At 39.9% G+C, this 19,852-nt stretch overlaps 2 protein-coding genes across 2 annotated transcripts; one reads left to right on the top strand and one right to left on the bottom strand.

Annotated features, from left to right (window-relative positions):
• The first annotated feature begins 1,630 nt into the window (after positions 1-1,630).
• LOC101171619 (lysosome-associated membrane glycoprotein 1) lies at positions 1,631-7,033 on the top strand. Its single transcript, XM_004081495.4, has 6 exons — positions 1,631-1,983; positions 4,192-4,382; positions 4,462-4,590; positions 5,250-5,316; positions 5,832-5,999; positions 6,073-7,033. Exons 1-6 carry the CDS (start codon positions 1,923-1,925, stop codon positions 6,210-6,212), a joined length of 756 nt encoding a protein of 251 aa, XP_004081543.1. The 5' UTR covers positions 1,631-1,922; the 3' UTR covers positions 6,213-7,033.
• Positions 7,034-7,876: 843 nt separating this feature from the next.
• On the bottom strand, positions 7,877-15,480 carry LOC101171119 (growth hormone-regulated TBC protein 1-A-like). The gene is made up of 8 exons (XM_023950753.1): positions 15,103-15,480; positions 14,528-14,673; positions 14,292-14,450; positions 14,092-14,216; positions 11,426-11,522; positions 9,785-9,957; positions 9,516-9,701; positions 7,877-8,402 (listed from the first exon to the last, which is right to left on the bottom strand). The coding sequence occupies exons 1-8, from the start codon at positions 15,153-15,155 to the stop codon at positions 8,301-8,303; spliced, it is 1,041 nt and encodes a 346-aa protein (XP_023806521.1). The 5' UTR covers positions 15,156-15,480; the 3' UTR covers positions 7,877-8,300.
• Between the last annotated feature and the right edge of the window lie 4,372 nt (positions 15,481-19,852).

Here is a 19,852-nt window from a genome sequence, read left to right as displayed (position 1 = left end):
GGTAAGATGGAGTTTCAGGGCCAGTTAACAACATTTTTTATTTAAATGCGACTTTAAAATCGTAAATTTACGAGAAGTTTTTTCTCGTAAATGTACGACTTTAAATCTCGTAATTTTAATCTTTTTTTATGGCCCTAAAACTCCATCGCAAAAAAGCCTCTCAGATATGCAGGTATCATACATATATGATATGAATGGTTATGAAGGGATAAGCTTTTATCCTAATTTGAAATTCTGTCATTTTATTTTTTCATGTAGGCAGATTTAACAGGGTAGTTTAAAATAGACACATAAAGTAACACAGTGTGCTCTAAAAGGAGTGGGTTGAAGAGAAATCTTGTCTGATCCCAACCCTTTTTTACAACGCTTGATGATGCGCGTATTTCTATTTACAGATTTGTACTATTATATTACATTCTGCATGCCAACTGTGTAAAAGGGACATTTTTTGTTTTATTGATCATTTCTGGCTTTATAAAGTTCTATTAGTGACTTCTTGTAGGTTTTTTGTGAATACATGTGAACCTTTGCTCTGTTTTAAACCTTCCTCCAATCTGTTCCATAAATCCACACCACAATTTGATAAACACATTTTATTTTTTGTAGTGCGAATGCACTGCTTTTTGAAATTCCGCACCGCTGGACCAGAGATTGCATCTATACCATTGACTTAAATCTGCCGCGAATCGTTTTCAGTGTGAACCATCTTAATCCTAACTGTAATCCTCAACGTAACGTGACCCTTCCTCTGGGTCTGTGCGGCCAAGAAAAGAGTTCAGCCCTGGTTACATTTGGAAAATTACATGAAAATATTCACTTTCTTTCTGGCGTTTTATTTTATTTGCTAAGCAAGTGAATTCAACAATGTGCATTTGCTAGCATCAAATCAGTTCTGAGCCACAGACAGTGCTGCTTGCTGTTGCAATGTAGCCCAAAATATAATGTAGTTCAAAGAGATTGTGATAGCGGGACTTTAAATCTATTCCAATAACAAACATCTCTGACAATAATTTAACCCTTTAGCCATCATTATTCTTATGTCAGCATTTTGGTAGTGTTCATAATACCAAAAATAAAACATTATTAATTCCAATTGTTGGTGTTTTTCTTCAAAGCCAAGGAATAAAGGAGCTTCATGTGGCTCTGGGGCCTCAGGTTGCAGACCCCTGCTCTGGACTGTGCGAGACAGACAATCTAGTGGCAGGAGTCTGCAGTATGCAACAACTTTAATAGAATGCAGAAGCTGAAAAAGATAGTAGTAGTTCAGACAAGTTTGGACAAATCTTAAAAAACATGTTGCAATCGTAATATATGTCGATGGTTGCAATGCAAACCTGATTGGGTCATATCAGTGATGTTCTCCACTCCAGGATTTCATGTATGACACGTTTTGTAGGGAACATCCCTCCCGCCAAAATCAGTATTTTTACCTAATCAGAATAATAAAACTTAAACTCATAATGGTTAACCATTAGCGACGAGCCAACAAATGTTCTCGAAATGATTTTAAGGTGTCAACTGACACCATATGATTTGTTGTTGAAAAACTGATGGAAAAAAAAATCTGCACTGGCCCTTTAATTTTTGCAAATGCGCACATAACGCTCTCCAATAGGCTGTATGACACCACGTGACTTTCTAGGCGTTTCAGAGTCACATGACCCTTGTGTCAGGGTTTGCTGTATTGTTGTGCAACAAGCAGACGAAATTGTACTCGTAGCTTGTATCTAAAGATTAAGAAAGTTTAGAGTCGCTTTAGTTTAAGAGAAATTGGCTTATTTTTTGAATCGTTAAGACATTTTGGCACATTTCCCGCTTCTTTTGTTTTGTTCGGACGCTAACGTTAGCCGCGCTAGCTGCTAAAAGTAGCTAACTCACTCACTGCGTTCCGTCCTTTGCTGCTGTGATTTTAGAGCCAGAACATGACCCGCGTTGCCGCTGCTCGGTGTTTGTGTCTGGGAGTTTTCTTACCGCTGATGCTGGGTAAGTGTTTCTGGTTAGCTCCAGACCTATTTTTCTTGTACATAAGACTTTTTAATCACCTCCGGGATCGATGCCAAATTAGCCGAGCTGAGCCCTCATCATAGTATACTAGCAGTATACTTTTCCTCAGTGTTTATTTTTTTTTTTTTATTACTGAACCTGGTATTAATATAATGGCGTAATTTGAAAAAAGCTGGAAGAGTTTCAGACATTTTTTGTCTCCGTGAAACTTCATGCTTCCTGAATTTCGGCAGGACCACTAACTGATGGGAAGTAAAAAGCTGGCTGGAGGTTTTTGCTGACAGCAGAGGACCTATTTGCAGTTTTTGTCACTGTAGTCATAACTTACTTTTCTGTATTGAAGACCCACTCCAAATTTGAAAATGGTCTTTTTTTTAACATATTCTTGTTGCGTTTTTCTGATAACGGAGAACATAATTAAGCTGTTATGCCCCTTTTTTGTGTCTAGGGCGATTAGAGGAGCATAAAATAAAAGTAATGTTTTTTTTTAACTAAAACACCAAACGATTGTCTCCATACAAAACAACAAATGTATTTACAAATTAATAAATACAAAACCAACAATAACTTAAGCTGAAGCAAAACGGCTTCAGGGTGAACCAAGGCCAAAATAACTAACAAAACCCCACCTAACTAAAATCTGAAATCTTGCCTGTGAATGAAAGAAAAGGGAAATCAATGACAAAACTGTAACCTCAGACTAACTTAAACAGGAGAAAACATATGTGGAAAGAAAAGTTCATCCCTACAGCTTCACTTAAACATAACCACAAACGAAGGACTACACAGAAGTGAGCCTGAACAGAAAAACCACAAAGTTCAACACAAACTACAGAAAAATGTGGAGAAGAGCACCAAGCTGCAGTGGAGACAGGTTGCAGCAAAGCTCCCTTCTCCCAGGCTGGAGGTCCACAAAGGGCTTTTAAGGCTGGGGGGTATTCCAGGAAGCATTTTTAAACTACCCTGACTTTAACCCTGAACTCTGGCTGAAGTCCGCCTGTACTTGCTTACTCTGGGTATGTTGGTTCCAAAAGACCGGATATGAGTTAACGTAATTACGCTCGACTTGGTAACCCTGGGTTAATGCACGTGTACGGCAAGTACATAAATACATTCTCAATGGATCGCCGATTTCCGGAGTCACCATGGAAACGCGTGGAGAAAAACAGAGCGCTATACTTCAGTGAGACGGAGACAGAGATTTTAATGACGGTGTATGCTCACTTCTACTTTAATCTCGTAAATTTACAAGTTTTTTTTCTCGTAAATTTACATGTTTTTCTCGAAAATGTGCGACTTAAAATCTCATAATTTTATTTATTTATTTATTTTTTGGTGGCCCTAAAACTCCGGTGTACATGAGAAAGTCGCTACTTGTGTGGCCACTTGCCCCACTCTGGACAACTGTAGTGTTTCGCCCCGTGAGTCTCCTCCTGCCGTCTGCTCCGTTGTAGAAAATTCCATCAGTTTATATGAAATACGCAGAGAAACTGTTCAGTTTTTTCCATAAACTTTTCAATGCATTATTCATATTCATTATCTATTCTTCCTTGGATAGATAATTCAACTTTTGGGGGGGAAAAGCAATTTGCCATCAAAGGCCTTTTCAGGCAGACTTTTATTTCATCCAGCCAAACTGCTTGAACTACTACTAATAAGTTATAATAGGAATCAAACACTGTTTATAAATTGAAAATTTTCCTGATAGATTTTGTTTGCTTTATTGTTTTTAAATGGTAAAATCCAAAAGAGTGCAATTCAAATCAAATTTTCTGTTAAGTGAAGTTTAAAAAAGAAAATTACTTCAGCTCCTAAATTTTTAAAACATTCTGACTTCTTCTCATTGTTCCAGGTTGTTTTCATGTAATCCTTTCTTCTCTAGAGAGTTTTGTTGTTCATAACTTTGACAAATTGGAGTCATTTTTTGTGCTTCTTTGTTCTGTCATGTGATCTTTAGCGTGTTTTCTAAAAAGTTCCATGTCAGCATGATGTGAAGCGTTTTTGAACAAACCAGTTTAGCAGAGGAAAGCATCTCTCCTGTAGTTTGATCTAAAAACTCACAACACACCAATGTAACTCTTGTGTGCTGCTTTTGGTAAAACCTTGCTTATAGAGTAGGGTTGGTGTGCTTTTCTTCATGTTTGCGGTTTTTTGGGGACTTGATGAATAAGCAGATATCTCTTCCAGCTGCTGTCCTGCATCAGGCTCATAGTGCTGATCCGACACCCACTCCCCAAACCACCGCCGCACCCCACAAAGACCCGGAAAGGCCGGAGAGAGGAACATACCAGCTCACTGATGGCAACGGCACGGTCTGTTTGCTGGCATACATGGGCCTGCAGCTCAACATCTCCTTTAACTCCGTCTCAGAGAATAAGGTGCCTGGACTAAATGGGTCTCAGGGGAGATAAAAGTATGGAAATGTTGGTAAACATGAATTTTTCCGTGTCTTTACAGACCTTTCAGGAGGTTGTAAATGTTGTGCCAAAGTCGACAAATGTGTCCGGCTTGTGTGATTCAAAGAAAGCTGTACTACAGCTGACCGCAGACGGACAGATCAAAAACCTCACTTTTGTTTTCACTTTGGTAAGATCCGCCTCTATCTGCTCATTCTATGGTCATGCACTTCGCGAAATGGCCACTAGGTGGCGACTAGAACCTGATAGAATCTTGAGGTTTTTTTTTTTAAACTATTGAATATAAACGCATTTACAAACAAATAAACACATTTTTACACAAAATAAGTACAGAAAATAAGAAATTACAAGTTACCAAATGGTTAATAGAAAAAAACCAATACAAATTAACCAAAAAAAAAATATTACTCATCAAGCATGTGTTTCCCGATAGCACGCTTTGGGAGTATAAATATTTTTAACTCTCATAAAATTCAGTAATAAATACCCAAAAATTAGGAGAAATCTATCTAACTCTACATTTAGTAGATAAAATTTTGTCTGAAGTAATAAATTAACATTTTCTATGTTTTTAGTATCAAAACTATAAAAGTAATTATGTTTTTATACAAATTGTTCCAACTGGTTTCAGAGCACAACAAAAATCCACATTATAGAAATGATGACATACTGACTCAGGACAGTCTTCGCAAAAGCCACAGTTATGATCAATATTTGAAAATTTGACTATGCACATATTCGTCGGGTAAATATTATGCAAGAGGTTTTTTTGTATTTCTTTGCCTTTATTATAGGATCATGACTGAAGTTTTGCTCTTTTGCCTCCAGAATACTACGTCAAATAAATACCACCTGAGTGAAGTTTCTCTGAACGCAACCTGGCCTGCCATAAAAAGTGAGTCCTGTTCTGTTCATTTAAAGGAGTTTTATCTGCTCTGGTGTGATCATGCTTTAAAGAGCCTACATCATGCTTTTCTTAGCCTTTCGGAGTAAACTATTTCCATAAATATGATAATATATTACCTTTGGCACACTAAAGAATGATTTAAATAAAAAAGAAGACATTCCAGTTATTTTCACTGTTCTTTTTCTTACCTGTAAGTATGCCGACTGGATCTCTGAGGCTCCGCCCATTTCATGACGTCAACCATGACGTCTTCGGCCTCAGCAGTGTGTCCGCGTTTGGCCCACAAAAACAAATAACATCCCAACTTTTGCAGAGATGGATGTGCATATTATGGAGCTTTACAAGAGCGTTTATCCGATCACCACGAGCACAAGAGTTCACAATGTGAATCGGATTTTTTCCAAAAAATCGGAATTGAGCATTAAGCCCTGCAGTGTGAATGTAGCCAAGGTCTGGTTCAATTTGGTTTAATTGAACCTTTTCACCTTCATGAATGTGCTCAGGCCCCTTCTTGGTGAAGAACAGCAGCCTGGATTACCTGAGAGGAAGCCTGGGCTACTCCTACATGTGCCGCCAGGAGCAAACTCTGACCGTGACCAAGGAGCTGTCCATCAACACCTTTCAGGTGCAGGTGCAGCCCTTCGGTCTGACGGGGGAGCAGTTTGGAGCAGGTATGAGCTTCTGGCAGGACGTTCATCAGCCGCCGTCTCTTCAAAGCTCATCAGATGCGTGTTTGTCTGTCAGCTGAGGAGTGCCAGCTGGATGAAGACGCCATGCTGATCCCCATCGTCGTGGGAGCGGCTCTCGCCGGGCTCGTCATCATCGTGCTCGTGGCGTACCTCATCGGCAGGAAAAGGAGCCACGCCGGCTACCAGACCATCTAAGAGCGCCCGGTCCCCGAGAGCTGCTGCCCCGCCCCCAAAGTCAACCACTGTTTCCTGAACCTCAGAGCTCCACCCTCCCCGCTGCCCTCCACCCCCCTGACCTGTGTGTGTTTGCTGTTCTTTGCCTTTTTTGAGTAACACTAATCTCCTTCTCTTTCTGATTGTGCTTTCTGAGCAGAAACTCATTATTGGTACAGGAAGGCAGGTCCTGCTGTGGATCTGAGGGTCGTCAGGCTGCGCTTTACTATTTATGATTTCTATGAAAGGGATTGTAGGATCTGAGTGGAACATTCTTACGTTTTCTTGTGTTTTAGGGGGCGGCCATTGGAAATGGCGTCACCCAGACTGAAGACTGGTGTTGAAAAAAGGGAAGATTTCTGCCATTTACACTCGTTCAACGTTTGACATTTATTCTAAACCTCATTAATCCACTGGGTGGGTTTCTTTGTGGTTGCCATGTATTTGCCCCCCCCTTCCTGTGGGCTTTGGCGGCTGAAGTGAGAGGTGCTGCACTGAAAGTCCAGCACATTAGGAAACGGCCAAAATGCTCTGGTTAGTGTTTCAGTGCCTTCCTGCTGTTACAAAAAGGAGATTGAAGCTAGGTCAAAAGAACAGGAAGCCCTTCGCTCATCTCGCTTGCTGCCATGAAAGGGACGCGTTCCTGCCCCAAAGATTTGTTTACTGTCAATGAGGAGGGAAAAAAAGCGGTGCTCCTGATGTGGTTTGCCTCCAGCATCTTAACATCCTATAGTGATTTCATGTTTTAGTGGTTTTATTTGAATTGTTGTTTTTTTAAAAGATAATAAAGGTTAAGGAATGAGGCTGTGTGGCTCTTTGATCTTCCTTCACGTCAGCCAGGGGCGGACTTAGCATCAGGCAAAGGGAGGTGATTGCCCCAACGTTTTGGGAGGCCCCAAGGTAATAGAAAATAATAAAATGATTTCCATTCCTATTCTTTAACTCCTACATAAACCCAAATTACTAAATTGCTGCTTGTGTGAAAATGTTTCCCCTCTGCAGCAATGGACTATCCCACCAATAGCGAGTTAGCTAGCGGGGGGATTTCCACTAGTCTGTTTGCAGTGAATATCTGTTACATTGACACCAAAAAGTAAAATGAATCAATTAGAATGTTAACATCGCCTCCGTCATGTCGGATGTCTGTCACTCCACACTGCATCGAGAGCTTTTCGCAATCTAGTCTGTTGATGCATCGGACGTAAAAAGCTGAAGAACCAGAAACTGGTCTGGGTTTCAAAATAAAAACTTCCTCTGTACTATCAAAATAAAACTTCAAAATTTTATTTTCATTTTAACCCTTGTGCTATCTTAGATGACCCCCCCCCCCCCCCTACATTGACGTGATCTCCTTACCATGACAAAGGTGGATAAAGGTGGAAAGATTTCATGTAATCCATGGACACCAGTGAAGATCACAAATCATTGAAGAAAAAAGGTTCAGGGCACTGTCTAGTGGGTCTAGATGACCCCACTCCCAATGGTAAAGTGCCTAGGATAGCACAAGGGTTATGGTGGCGTGCCCTTGTGGTAACAGACGTGAACAATGTCAGGTTTAATTTAGAAAGTACAAAAACACGGGGGGGAGGGGGGGGGTAATATGAAGTGTACTGGAAAAAGAAAACGTGAAAAGGAACATAAAATTATAATTTTGAGAGCAATTCTTTAATTTTTTTATTGATGCCTGCCACTCCATAGAAAACTGTTTGGTTTCATCATTCAGGTACTTTTTTTATTTTTTAGTGAAACCTGACAAATTACAGCAAACACAGGAGACTTTCATTTGTTCCTACTATGAAGAGAGATGGTAACAAATTTGTACATTAAATAAATTCAATGTTTCTTCCAACTAGATATAATATATTTAACATTTAAATGTGATTTCAGTTTTTAGATGCTTATTTGGATTCTTGACAGTGATATTGTCTAAACCACTGCAGAGGCTCCATGTTATTGTCTGCATGTTGCCCCCAAACGGTCAAGTCCATCACAGTGGTTGTTTGGTCTGACTGGATTATGGGATGGAAAGAGGGGCCTTGATTAAAACAAAAAAAATAAAGTTAGAGAACTTCATGGTCGTCTTGACTCTTCTTCCAGGATTTGTTGTCTGCATTTCTCTCTCAACTTTTGGATAGTTGACATCGACAGGCTGCCGGGTTCTGTGAAAATCTTCTGCAGAGGGGGAAAAGAAAATATCAGTTTGATTTTTGACAACTTGTGATTTTTTTTAGGAGGTTAATGTTTTAGACTTAAAGACCCATTCTTGTGAAAATTGTGTTTTTTGGTGTTTTATCATGTTCTTGGAGCATTTTTATCACGACGGAGGACAGATATTAAACAAAATTAAGCATAAAATTGGAATTCTGTGAATCAGAAGCAAACAAACAAATACCATTTTATTTGGGGTGTAAAATATACACAGGGCAGGTCACAAGCTCCCTGCTCCAAACATCATTAGAAATTCCCCCACCTCTGAGAAACGTACATGAATCTATTTGTCTGCAAGTGAATGGATCAGAATGGAGCGGAGCAGAGAGATTGTGGTCTGTCCAGCGTGTCACAAATAAGATCTTTTTCAAAAAGCTTTTTCCACCTGCTTCTGTTTCTCAACAAGTTCAATAAAGAAATACTCAGAAAAGTAAATTTGAGCTTAATTTTCCTTGTGTGTCCTCTATCATGAGAAAAACGCTACAAGAATGTGTGAAAAACACAATTTTCCTCAGAGTTTGTCTGTAAAGTGTCGGTGCCCTAGACACTTCTAACTAGTTGATTCAGATTATTGGAGTTTATAATTGACAAAACATTTGATGCAGGTATTCTGAAGCAAATACAGCAAGATGAGCTGGAAAACTACAAGAAACGTTTGGAGGACCAGCGTGGGAGATTTGAAACTTCCAGATCTGGTTTCTAACCTCTGAAAAATAAGAAATGACTTCGACTAAAACTTGCTGGATCACTTCAGTGCCTTTACATCACCAAAAAAAAAAAAAACTCTATTTATGACCTCTTTACAGTAAGCTTTTTAAGAAATTAAAAATGTGTTTCCTGTCTTTTTAGAAAATTTCTTTTTTGCTGAGTTTGAATTAGTCTTTTTGCTTTTAATATAATAAATATTATACATCATGAATTGGGCTTTAATTCAGTTTTTTCTGACAGCGAAACCGGAAGTGGCAAGTCCCAAAACGGGGTCAGAAATGGCCAGTGCCCTTGTAAATGAAGGCCTCTAAAACATGCAAACAAAGAGGCCCTACCCGTGTACAGCAGGCTCCTGGACTTTCTCCTTACCTGCATGAAGGCGTGGCAGTCCATGGTGAAAGCTCCACAGGTCATCTGCTTGAAGCATTCACAGACGTCAGGCAGGGAGCGTGCTCGCAGAATCTCCGTCTGATGGTGAAGGATGAGAGTCAGAGCGACTCTGAACAGAACTTTGGATCCCTCGTAGAAAAGACAATCCCAGATCCGCAGAACCGTCTGGGCGTGAGGAGAAAACAAACCGTGCCTGTTAGGACCTTCGAGGACGCTGTTGCTGCGGTTTAATCAAAACGTTTTTTCACCTCAATTGGAAGAATGTCAATGTAGAGACAGATGAACCAGCGGGACACCACCAAAGTCCATATGCCCGGATACTGGGCCATGAGCTGTCCTACTGCGGGGGCTTTGGCCTTCACCAGCTCCCCCAACACCTCAAGATCTGTCTTGAGCCCCAACATAGCAGGGCTGTAGTAATCTATGGAGGTAGGTCACGCTTATTAGTTCATATTCTTTCACAAAATGTTTCAGTTAAATTAACTACACAAATATGGGGACAAAGTGAGCTGTGCGAAGCTAATTTAGTGTAAAAAGCTGAATTTTAAATCAAATCAGACCTACCATCAATCTCCCTTAAATCATAATGCAACGAGGCTATTTTTCACAATCATCTGCAAAGACTACATTTAAAATACTGCTGTTTTTGTGTCGTCACAATTCAAACTGAGCGCTGTGGGATGATTATGGTTCTAAAACAGTTAAAATATGAACGTTAAATGAACAAAAACTGAACTGAAACAGTTACTTTGTACTTTATACCATGGTCCGGGGGAAAACTTGATTCTGATTGGCTCCTTGGTGCGGATTAAAACGTGGTAATGGACAGTGATAATGTACACCTAAAAGAGAAGTTCCAGTCACAAAGCCTGAATCCGCTGACGTCTTTGAAACAAACTTTTACTTCATCATCTGAACAAAAACAAGCGATAAGAGGTGAACTGATGCTTTATTTAACCAATTGTGACGATCAGCATTTATACCACTTTCCTTTGCTGCCGCAGTCGATGTTGGCTCAGCCATTACCATGGCAACGTGCTGCACCACGCATCAAATAGTCTATTTTTTGTTAAAAAGTGATTTAAACCGAAAAAAATAACAAGAAAAAAGTACTATACATGTAGTTTAAATATTTATTTCTTTTGTAGGTGACTATGGTATGAGCGGTATTATGGCCTTCCAAGTGTCCATTATCAGAAATTAACTGCCTTCACGAAAGTAACCGTCCTCTGCTTCGCGTTGGATGCTTCAGGTTTCCACATTGTCCATTAATTTCTGATTGTGGGTACCTTGTTGGCCATTATCCCTTACATAATCGCCTGCTTTGTGGTAATAATATATTTTTAACATTTGTTTTTCGGAAATGTGCCTGTTTTTTCTAAGTTGGAAGCATACATTTTCAACATACACTGCAAAAACAGACCCCACAGAAATACGTAAAAAAAATCGTAAAATCGTAAGAAATTCAAGTATTACTATTTTGAGAAAATAATCTAATCACTAAAAGAAGTTTTGCTATTCAAAGACTTTCTTGATAAGATTTGTTTCCTAAGACTCAGTTTTTGCAGTGGACTACAAAAATACACTGTACCGTACTAGGTTTAATACTTTATTACTTCTTAATAATTTTTTGTCTTGAATTTAAAGAACCTTTTTAACAGTGTATTGACTAATTTTATCTTCATGTTGTCACAACACAATACTGTGGTTTGTAGTGTAGATAACAGATGCACATGGAAGCTAGTCAGTGTAAATATGCTATAAAAGGACTTTGATACTTATGGTACAAAAAATGTAAAGAATCCATTCTTTTTTATAGACTTAAAAATTCTTTGGTCCCTTTTTGCTGTCTTGTTGTGTCTGTATGTGACTTGTTTTTGTTAATTTACCGGGGAGTATTCTGCCTAACAAAGCATCCATGAGCCAGAAGGATTTTTCTTCATCTTTGGTGATGATGATGAGGTACCCGGCAATAAAGTTCATTCCCTGGAATGGACACACACAGACACAGGATAGAACATTGTAATTATCTTGTACAATTAGCAAAACATGTTTGCATATAAAACACAGTATAAAACACTGCCTCACCTGCATTTCTTTAATGATCAAACATTGTTCAAAAATGTGGTATTAAATTTTACAAAGATGCACTTTGAATCCTAAACATTTTATTGGTTTTCAGACGCAAATGCACAATTGATGCTTTTAAAAGTACATGGATTAAAGAGCTTTGAAAAGCATAAACTAACATATTGATAACATAAAAATAAACTCATCCAATTCCTATATTTGTTTGATGTTTGATGCAGGGAAAAGCCCGGCATCAACAGGAAGGTACTGAGTTAAATGAGAGACCTTACTGAGTAACAACCAGCTCAGTTTTTGAGTAGTATGGTGAGTCGGTGTTGAGGTTTTCAGTAAGAACACGCCCTCATGAATGAAAATATCGAGGGATTGTCTCTCCATGCAAATCACCGGTTGATATAGTTGTCAGACTGGCCAGATTAATTCTATTAAAAATAAAACTCTTAAAAAAATAGATTAGACAAACAAACAAAAATGAAAACAAGGTAAAAGAATGTTCAAAATGAACATGTCTTCTTTTGAAACTGGTGTCAGAAGTGGGATATTGTGAAGCCTTGTTACTTATAATAATCCATCCATTCATACAGTCTCAGAACCCGCTGGAGCCAATTCCAGCTACTGTTAGGCGACGGTTCAGTACACCCCGGACAGGTCGCCAGTCTGTTGCAGGGACACACCCCTTCACACATTCACTCTGGGACAATTTACATTCACCAATGAACCTATGAAGAATGTTTGTGGACGGTGGGAGGAAGCTGGAGTGCCCGGGGAAAACCCGCACATGCACGGGGAGACCATGCAAACTCCACACAGAAAGGAGCCATACAGGATTTGAACCAAGGCCTTCTCCCTGTGAGGCGCCATCATGTAGCCCACTGACAAGTTGGAAGTCTAAATTTACATGAATTTAGACTTCCTGTAAATTCCCGACAGTTGAAGGTTAATTCATCAAAGTAATTGAGAATCATCTATTGAAATTGTTTGTGCAAACATGTTTGCATGACTTGGAAACATTAGTGACTACAAAAGAATTGACATTCAGCAGAAACATAGCCAGGCCTGAAGAGATGTTGATTCTTATTGTTTACCAGGCCCCAATGTGAGCCAAAAACTTCACTTCTTTTACTTCTAGAAAAGGAAAGGTTAAGATAAATCTTCAGTAAATAAAGCAGATTTACTATTCAGAACACTTCCACATCATTTGGATAAAGACAAAGAGCATTATTTAAAGAAGAATAACAGATTAAATAGTTCCTCACATACTTTTGTGTTTTTTTTTAAACAGTCTGGAAGAAATAGTACCAGAAGCCCGGGTTCAATTCCTTTCCAGGTTAAAGTTAAAATCCCACTCTGATCATCTTTTGATCGATTTCAGTCAGACAAATTTCAGTCAGACAACAAGATTTATTCCATATTTATTTTAGTTTGGCATAATGCTCCGTTCAGATGCATAAAACAAAGGTCTCCATAGAAAACTTTGGGTATTAAAATACCCCTAACGGAGCTCACAGGTGGAAGCCGGGGAGGAGGGTGGGATGATGAACGCAGAGCTCGTGGAAATGGAAGAAGGGGGATTGGACCGCACACCTGGAACTTAAGTAGGACGCTGAACAGGTGAGTTCATTAGACTGAACAGCCCACGGGGAGGAGTGACCAGGTAAACGCACTGGTCGAGTTGCCTGCCTGAAATACTCCCATTTTAAAAGCATTTCCAGTGGTTTTGAATTATGATCATGCTGTTTCTAGCCAAATCCTGTGTTGTTTTCTAGGACATAGTTTCTACAGAGCAGCAGCAGTTCATTAAAGCACTGAGGAATTAACTACATACGCTCAAAAATCAAAGGAGCCTAAAGGTTTTGCACAACAATCCTCTGTGTTCCTTTTGGAGGGGTGGGACATCTCCAACCAATAGCCTGTATGGACCGCAACATTTCAGTATTCTTTCCCCTTTGTTTAATTTGACTGTAATGGACTTGAACTCTTACTGAGTTCTTGGTTCTCGTGACGTTCTTTATGGTAACCAAATCTGGTGCACTAGTTGTAACGCATCACATGGATTCAGCTGTTGAGTAAAAACATGGTTGGACACTGAATTCATTCAGATTTATCTTGATCAACTTCTTCTGTTTTTGCTTTTATAGTTGAATGAAGTAAAATGAAGCTGTGCTGATTTCAAGGAAACAAAAATCTAGAATCGATTTGCACTAAGTTGGAGATGCAGAAAACTAATGGGTTAAATGTCAATAGTAACATTTTAAATATCGATAGTAAATATTAACATTTTGGTAGTAACATATTAATAGTAATAACTTTTTGTAGCCATTGAAACAAGTAGGCGCAATATCTGCCATTACAAATGCAAACGTTCCACCTTCACTAAAAGATCTAATTGGCAAACCACTTAGCTGAAACTCAGAGTATCATGTGACGTCATTTGTTTTTAGTCAAACAGACGATGCACTTTCCTTACCTGACAATATCCCACAGCCTGATTGTGGTGTCCGTATGCCAGCAGGACGTTGTGCAGCACCTTCTGCAGGCCCGCCTCAGCATGGCTCTGGAAGAAGACGTTGTCAGGAAAGGTCCGATGCATGTCTGTTCAAAAACGATACTCGTAACGCTTGACGTTCAGGAAAAATGGACTTCAGTAGACTGAGAGCTTCTTCCCACCTGTATGGATGGTTTCCTTCAGCTTGGTGTCGTGCTCCATGGCCAGCAGAGACTGGTAATAACCGGGTTTACTCTCCATTTGCTGCTGAGCGCCGCTGGCCGCCATCCAGATCTTTGCCCGGTGTTCACTGGGAACACCTTTACGCACAAATCTCTTCACTTTCCAAACAGATTATTTAGAGTTACCCATGCATTCCCAAAGCTTCAAATCAACAATGAATTGACGTCTTTGGCACCTGTCAGGTTCTTCTCCACCTCGGGTTTCTGCTGGAGAAGTCGCGACCATCTCATAGACCTCCTGTTGAGGACGCCCACATACTGATTCATCATCTCCTTGTAGGAGTCGAAATCGCAAGGTCTCTCAAAGCCATAGGAGTCAACTCTGCCAGGACCAACGACAACATAAAGATGGGCCTTGTCAAACCACACCCTTATTTTCTTTCCTCTGTTCAAACACACTGTCACATCAGCGGGTTGGGTTTCTCCAGCAGAGGGGATCAAATGCCCCTGCTGGATGAATAGTTTAGCAATATGTCACATATAAATTTGAGTTAGGAACAACAGATCCTTGTGCCAGTACTTTTCCAAGATTTAAACAAAGCTGGACCAATTTTAAAGCAAAATGGTTGGAGAGGAACCCAACTGATATAAATGAAAGGTCACAGATGAGGAAGCAGCATTCAAATCCATGTTCACATTTAAATTCTTACTGTCAGATAAAAAAAAAAAAAAAAAGGTTGACATGAATAGAAGTTTTATAAACTAGAAATAAATGGAAAGCGTGAAGTCCAGGACAGAGAAAACAGTCTACCTCTCGCTGCTGTGACCTGGCTCAGGCCTGTTGTCAGTTGCTTCTCTTTCCATCGCACTTCATGCGTTGCAGGATAAGCAGTCCAACGAAACCACAAACAAGCCAGAAACAAACAAAAAAAAAGAAGGTTATTTCATCTTTGCTGCCTTGAAAAGAAAAGGCTGATCTGAAGGGAAAACAACAAAGCAGGCTGAATTTCAGGGTTTCACCTTACAGCGTCTGTGCAGCGGAGGGGAGGGGCCTGCTGAAATGGTAACATCCACAGGTGCGCTCTGTGTTTGCACACAAAACAACTGAGGAAGAAATGCAAAAGTGTTTGCATATGAGTTCTTACACGTCACTGTGCATAATGATAAACAGAAGTAGAAACAAGAGCTTGTACAGAATCAAATGCACCTTGGTTTACAGACACATGTCCACCTTTTAGTCATTAAAAGATGAGGAAAATCAAATTAAATGATATAATTGTGAAGAAAAATTGGTAAAAAGACGTGTTATATTTGTGTGCTAAGGCTGTTCGGAAAATAGCTGACTGTAAAAAAAGTTTAAAACCTAAAATAAAAGAAACAAAATCTGAAAGAGCTTCCAATGGTTTGTTGATACTGCATTGTTCAAACTTACATCAACCATGAATGCTAATGCACACTTGCGTCAAGGATACTACATCCTAGTTCTACTTATTTGGAACAAATAATACCGGGTCACACCGCAGAACTTTTTTAAAACAAATTTTCAGGTGTCAAGAATGGTTGCATTTACCTTTGGGGTTCATCAGGGATCTGTTCTGGGACATTGATCATGTTGTTCACTTTGCGTCTTCTACCTATGACTTCCTGTCCAAGGCAGGATTTAATCTATTGACTATATATGAGACCTGGACCTAGTTACCCCCTCCCCCCTCCCATTCCAAACAGGAAGTACCTACTAGTTCCAAAAAGCCAAAATCCCATAGACCTCTATAAAGAAATAACAGCTATTACTCAGACATTGTTTTTTTTCCAGAATAACCATTCTTGCCTGATGATGCCTCCTCTCAACATGTTTTGTCTAATTCTATTTGTTCCCCATATTTTTTCTGTAATTAGTTATGAACTGGGCAACCAGATGCCTTAATAAACGTATGTGGTTTCACCTCTCAAGCCCGCTTTCAAGTGGTAGGGGGTGTGGCCCTACCAAACAAACAAACATAATCCTGATTGCCAGAAAAGATGACTCAGACCGACTTGGAACAATCACTGCTTACTGATGACGTCTGGTTATAACATGGCGGAGTCCATTGCGTGAAAAAATGTCGACTGAATTGACTTCATTTCATTGGAACCAGAAGTAGGCCTTTTTCTATGGGTGACGTCACAATGGCTCTGTCCAATTCTCAGATCCAGCAACGATCTGGACCCATTAGTGAACATACTCCTCTTTCACAGAGCAGCCATAACTGCCTGGAGTTGGTTCGTGATTCTCTGAGCGGACAGTCTCCTAATTCTAACGGGATAAGGAAGCATGTGGCATTACATCAATCCTAAGTCAAGCCAAGCCCTGGTGACCTGCTTCCAGGAAATGAAAAACTGGAAAGTAATAAACGTGTTAGGTTGAGGGTGTGAGGGGCTAGCGGGAGAGGGCTTTAACAGTGAGCTCTCAGTTATGTGCGACGAGAAGAGGGGGTGAGGTTGCTCCGTACCAAGAGTCCCACGTACAACTTAGAGCAGGGGTCGGGAACCTTTTTTGCCGAGAGAGCCATAAACGCCACATATTTTTAAATGTAATTTTGAAAGAGCCATACAATAATGTAGTGTCCCTTTCCCACACTGAGGCACGGAGACTTAACCTCTTTTAAGGTTCTTTATTCTGGTTACTGTAGACCGCAACGAACGCCGAACAATTAATTCAGCAACTCCTGAATCTCTCCCGCCGAGACGAGAGCGCTTCTCCCAACTTTATATTCCCCCCTCCCGCTCCAGCCCTCCCATTTCCCTTATTCGGCCCATAGCTGAACCCCATTGGTCCAAACTACCTAACAACAGGCTGAGCGACAGAACTGAGGGCCAATCAGATCTCTGCTTGATGCGTTCATTGAACTCCAGAACTTTTAATGCGGCCCAACAGCCACGTTAAACTCAGTCCGCTACAATATGTTTAAAACTAAATATACAAGTGAATGTGTGCATTTGATGTGATTTTAACATTTTTAGAGTACTATAAGTCTGTGGATTCTTTTTAATAACATCGTTATGCTGTTGCTGATAAATTATGAGTATTTCTCGTGGTGGTTTTGCTGATGGTCTGGTCTGGTTGATACATGGTGAGTTTCTGCTTCGTTCAGGCGTTGAGACTCTAAACGTCATCGTAGGTCTGAATGTTCTGTAGATGTGAGACAGACTGATCACATGCAGACGGGGAGCCAAACACACACTCACGCTGCAGTGAGTGACGGGCAGCGGGTTTTACGTTTTTACAAACCCTGCGCGATTCACCTGCTGCCCGTGCCCACAACCCCTCACCCCCACCCCTGCTTTCTTCCTCACAAATCCCGTCTCCGCTACTGCGCGCTCTTTCTCAGAGACGGGAGCGCGCAGTTTTAGGCACGGCAATTTACAGGTTTCAGGCTGGTACAAACTCTGTGAGATAATAGATAATAGTAACTGATAGCGCTGGCGCAGATCCTTCTCTCTAAGCACTGCTACTACTGCGCGCCTCTGGCATCGCATCGCGCCCGAGAAGGACTGGTCTAATGAAAAAAAAAAAACTATAATTAAAGATTCGTCTGCGAGCCACATGTGACCATCAAAAGAGCCATATATGGCTCGCGAGCCATAGGTTCCCGACCCCTGACTTAGAGGCTAGTTCTAATGAACAATTGCCTCTCTGCAGAAACTATGTCCTGGGAAATGACTGTTTAAAAAAAATTAGGCTAAAAACAAATTGTAGTTAAAAGAGTGCTGGGAACACTTTTACAATAGATCAAAAGATGATTGGAGTGGGACAAATAAGGCAAGAAAATCTTTTTAAACTTCAAGCAACTAAAAAAGTATTGGGCTACTTTAAAAAAAAAAAGCCTACAATTTTTGTACAATTGTGGTCTGGGCGTCAAAGTATTTTTTGCTTCATTTGAACTTTCTATAGGTATTGTTATGCTAGTTTTCCAACAGAGACACGTCAAAGTTAGTGTCATCTGAGCATCATTTAGCCTTTTCACATTACAGTTTTTCTCAGTGGCTTTGGTGCATTTTTTTCTCACAACAGTATTAGAGTTTGCACCACAGCTAAGGCGTTCCTTTAAACAATTAGTGCAAACTGCAAAACATGGTAGAAAACCTCCAAAAGTGAGTCACTTTCTCAAAATGGAAAGTCAATTGCATGAAAGCAAGTTAGCTCAAAATTGCTTCAAAAGAAAAACCCATTCTTCAAAATGGATAATTAGATCTTCAAAAACAAGTATTTCTGTCACTGAAAGCATCAGTGGCGTCATAAAGACAAGTTATGACTCCAGCACCTTTCAAAAGGTTGGAACATGGTTTTTTATTGGGACAGATTACTCTGAATGTGCTTCCCAATGTCATGTAAAGTGAAAACTATATCATGTATGACCTTTTGAAAACTAGAATTCAATAAAGATCAAGACCCCAAATATGCACTTTTACTCTTGATTCAAAAGGGGAATAGATATTTCTTCTTCAACAACTATGTTGTCTTGCAATCCTTTTTGATGTGCAGAAAAAAACAAATGTAAACATGCTACATTTGAAAGTACTGTAGTATAAAACTATTTTCTTTACTATTACACTGCAGCTCACTATGCCACAAGCTACAGTTATAGTTAATTGTAAGTCTACATGTAAAAGCTTACCAGGTCAATTCCCAAGGAAACCTCTTGTATGACTATGAAAGTACAGAGCTTACAGAGTTACAGTTTGCTCACCTGTTCTCCCAACAGAGTCTGAATAACTGAACTGACACATGTTCTCCCAACACTTGGCTGCAGCCTTTGACCAGCCAGATCCATTGTGAGGCCATCATTTACCACACAATCCACAACTGTAGCCCTGATTTCACCAGCAATCTGTCCATGCGGTTGGCCTCTTCTTACCTAGTTTAGTCCCCTTCCTCCACCCGTCTCCTCACCCATCTTCTTTGAGGCTGACCGTCCGTGTATTGCAGTTTTGTAGATACTGAATGCACTTCATGCCAGTCCTGTCTCCTGGTTTACAGCATACGTGTTTGTGAAGTGGGGGTTCATGTGATTCAGCTGTGAATGACTGTGGAGAAGAGGTTTCAACTGCTAGTTCACACACCTCTTTTCATCAGTGGAGAAGGCTCACCTTTAATAATCATCTATGGACATTTTCATGGAAACACAATGAAAGTATTTTAAAATGAATGTACAAAATGTTGGACAAGATGTTCGACATGTTTGTGTGCAATGATACAAGCAATGAAAGGAAGATTATTAGTTGTATGAACAATGACTATTCAGCCTGTACAAATACAGTTAGTTTTTACAGGCATGGTATCAACAAACTAATAATGATCAAAAGCCATTCTAAAGTCATAGCTTTGTGTCCAAAAGCATGTGCTATTGGATGAAATTAAGAGGAAACTGCCACTAGGTTGTGCCCAATAAACTTTAATTCCGTTGTGAGTAATGTACCAAAGCAACTGAGAAAAACTATATTACCCTTTTGCTGAACAGCATTCACAATATTGAAAATATTTACTACATATATTATACACTTCCGGCTATTTAGGCCATCTT

Source organism: Oryzias latipes, chromosome 21, assembly GCF_002234675.1.
Source record: "Oryzias latipes chromosome 21, ASM223467v1".
In the NCBI taxonomy this organism is placed as follows: domain Eukaryota; kingdom Metazoa; phylum Chordata; class Actinopteri; order Beloniformes; family Adrianichthyidae; genus Oryzias; species Oryzias latipes.
This window is presented reverse-complemented; position numbering and strand designations above follow the sequence as displayed.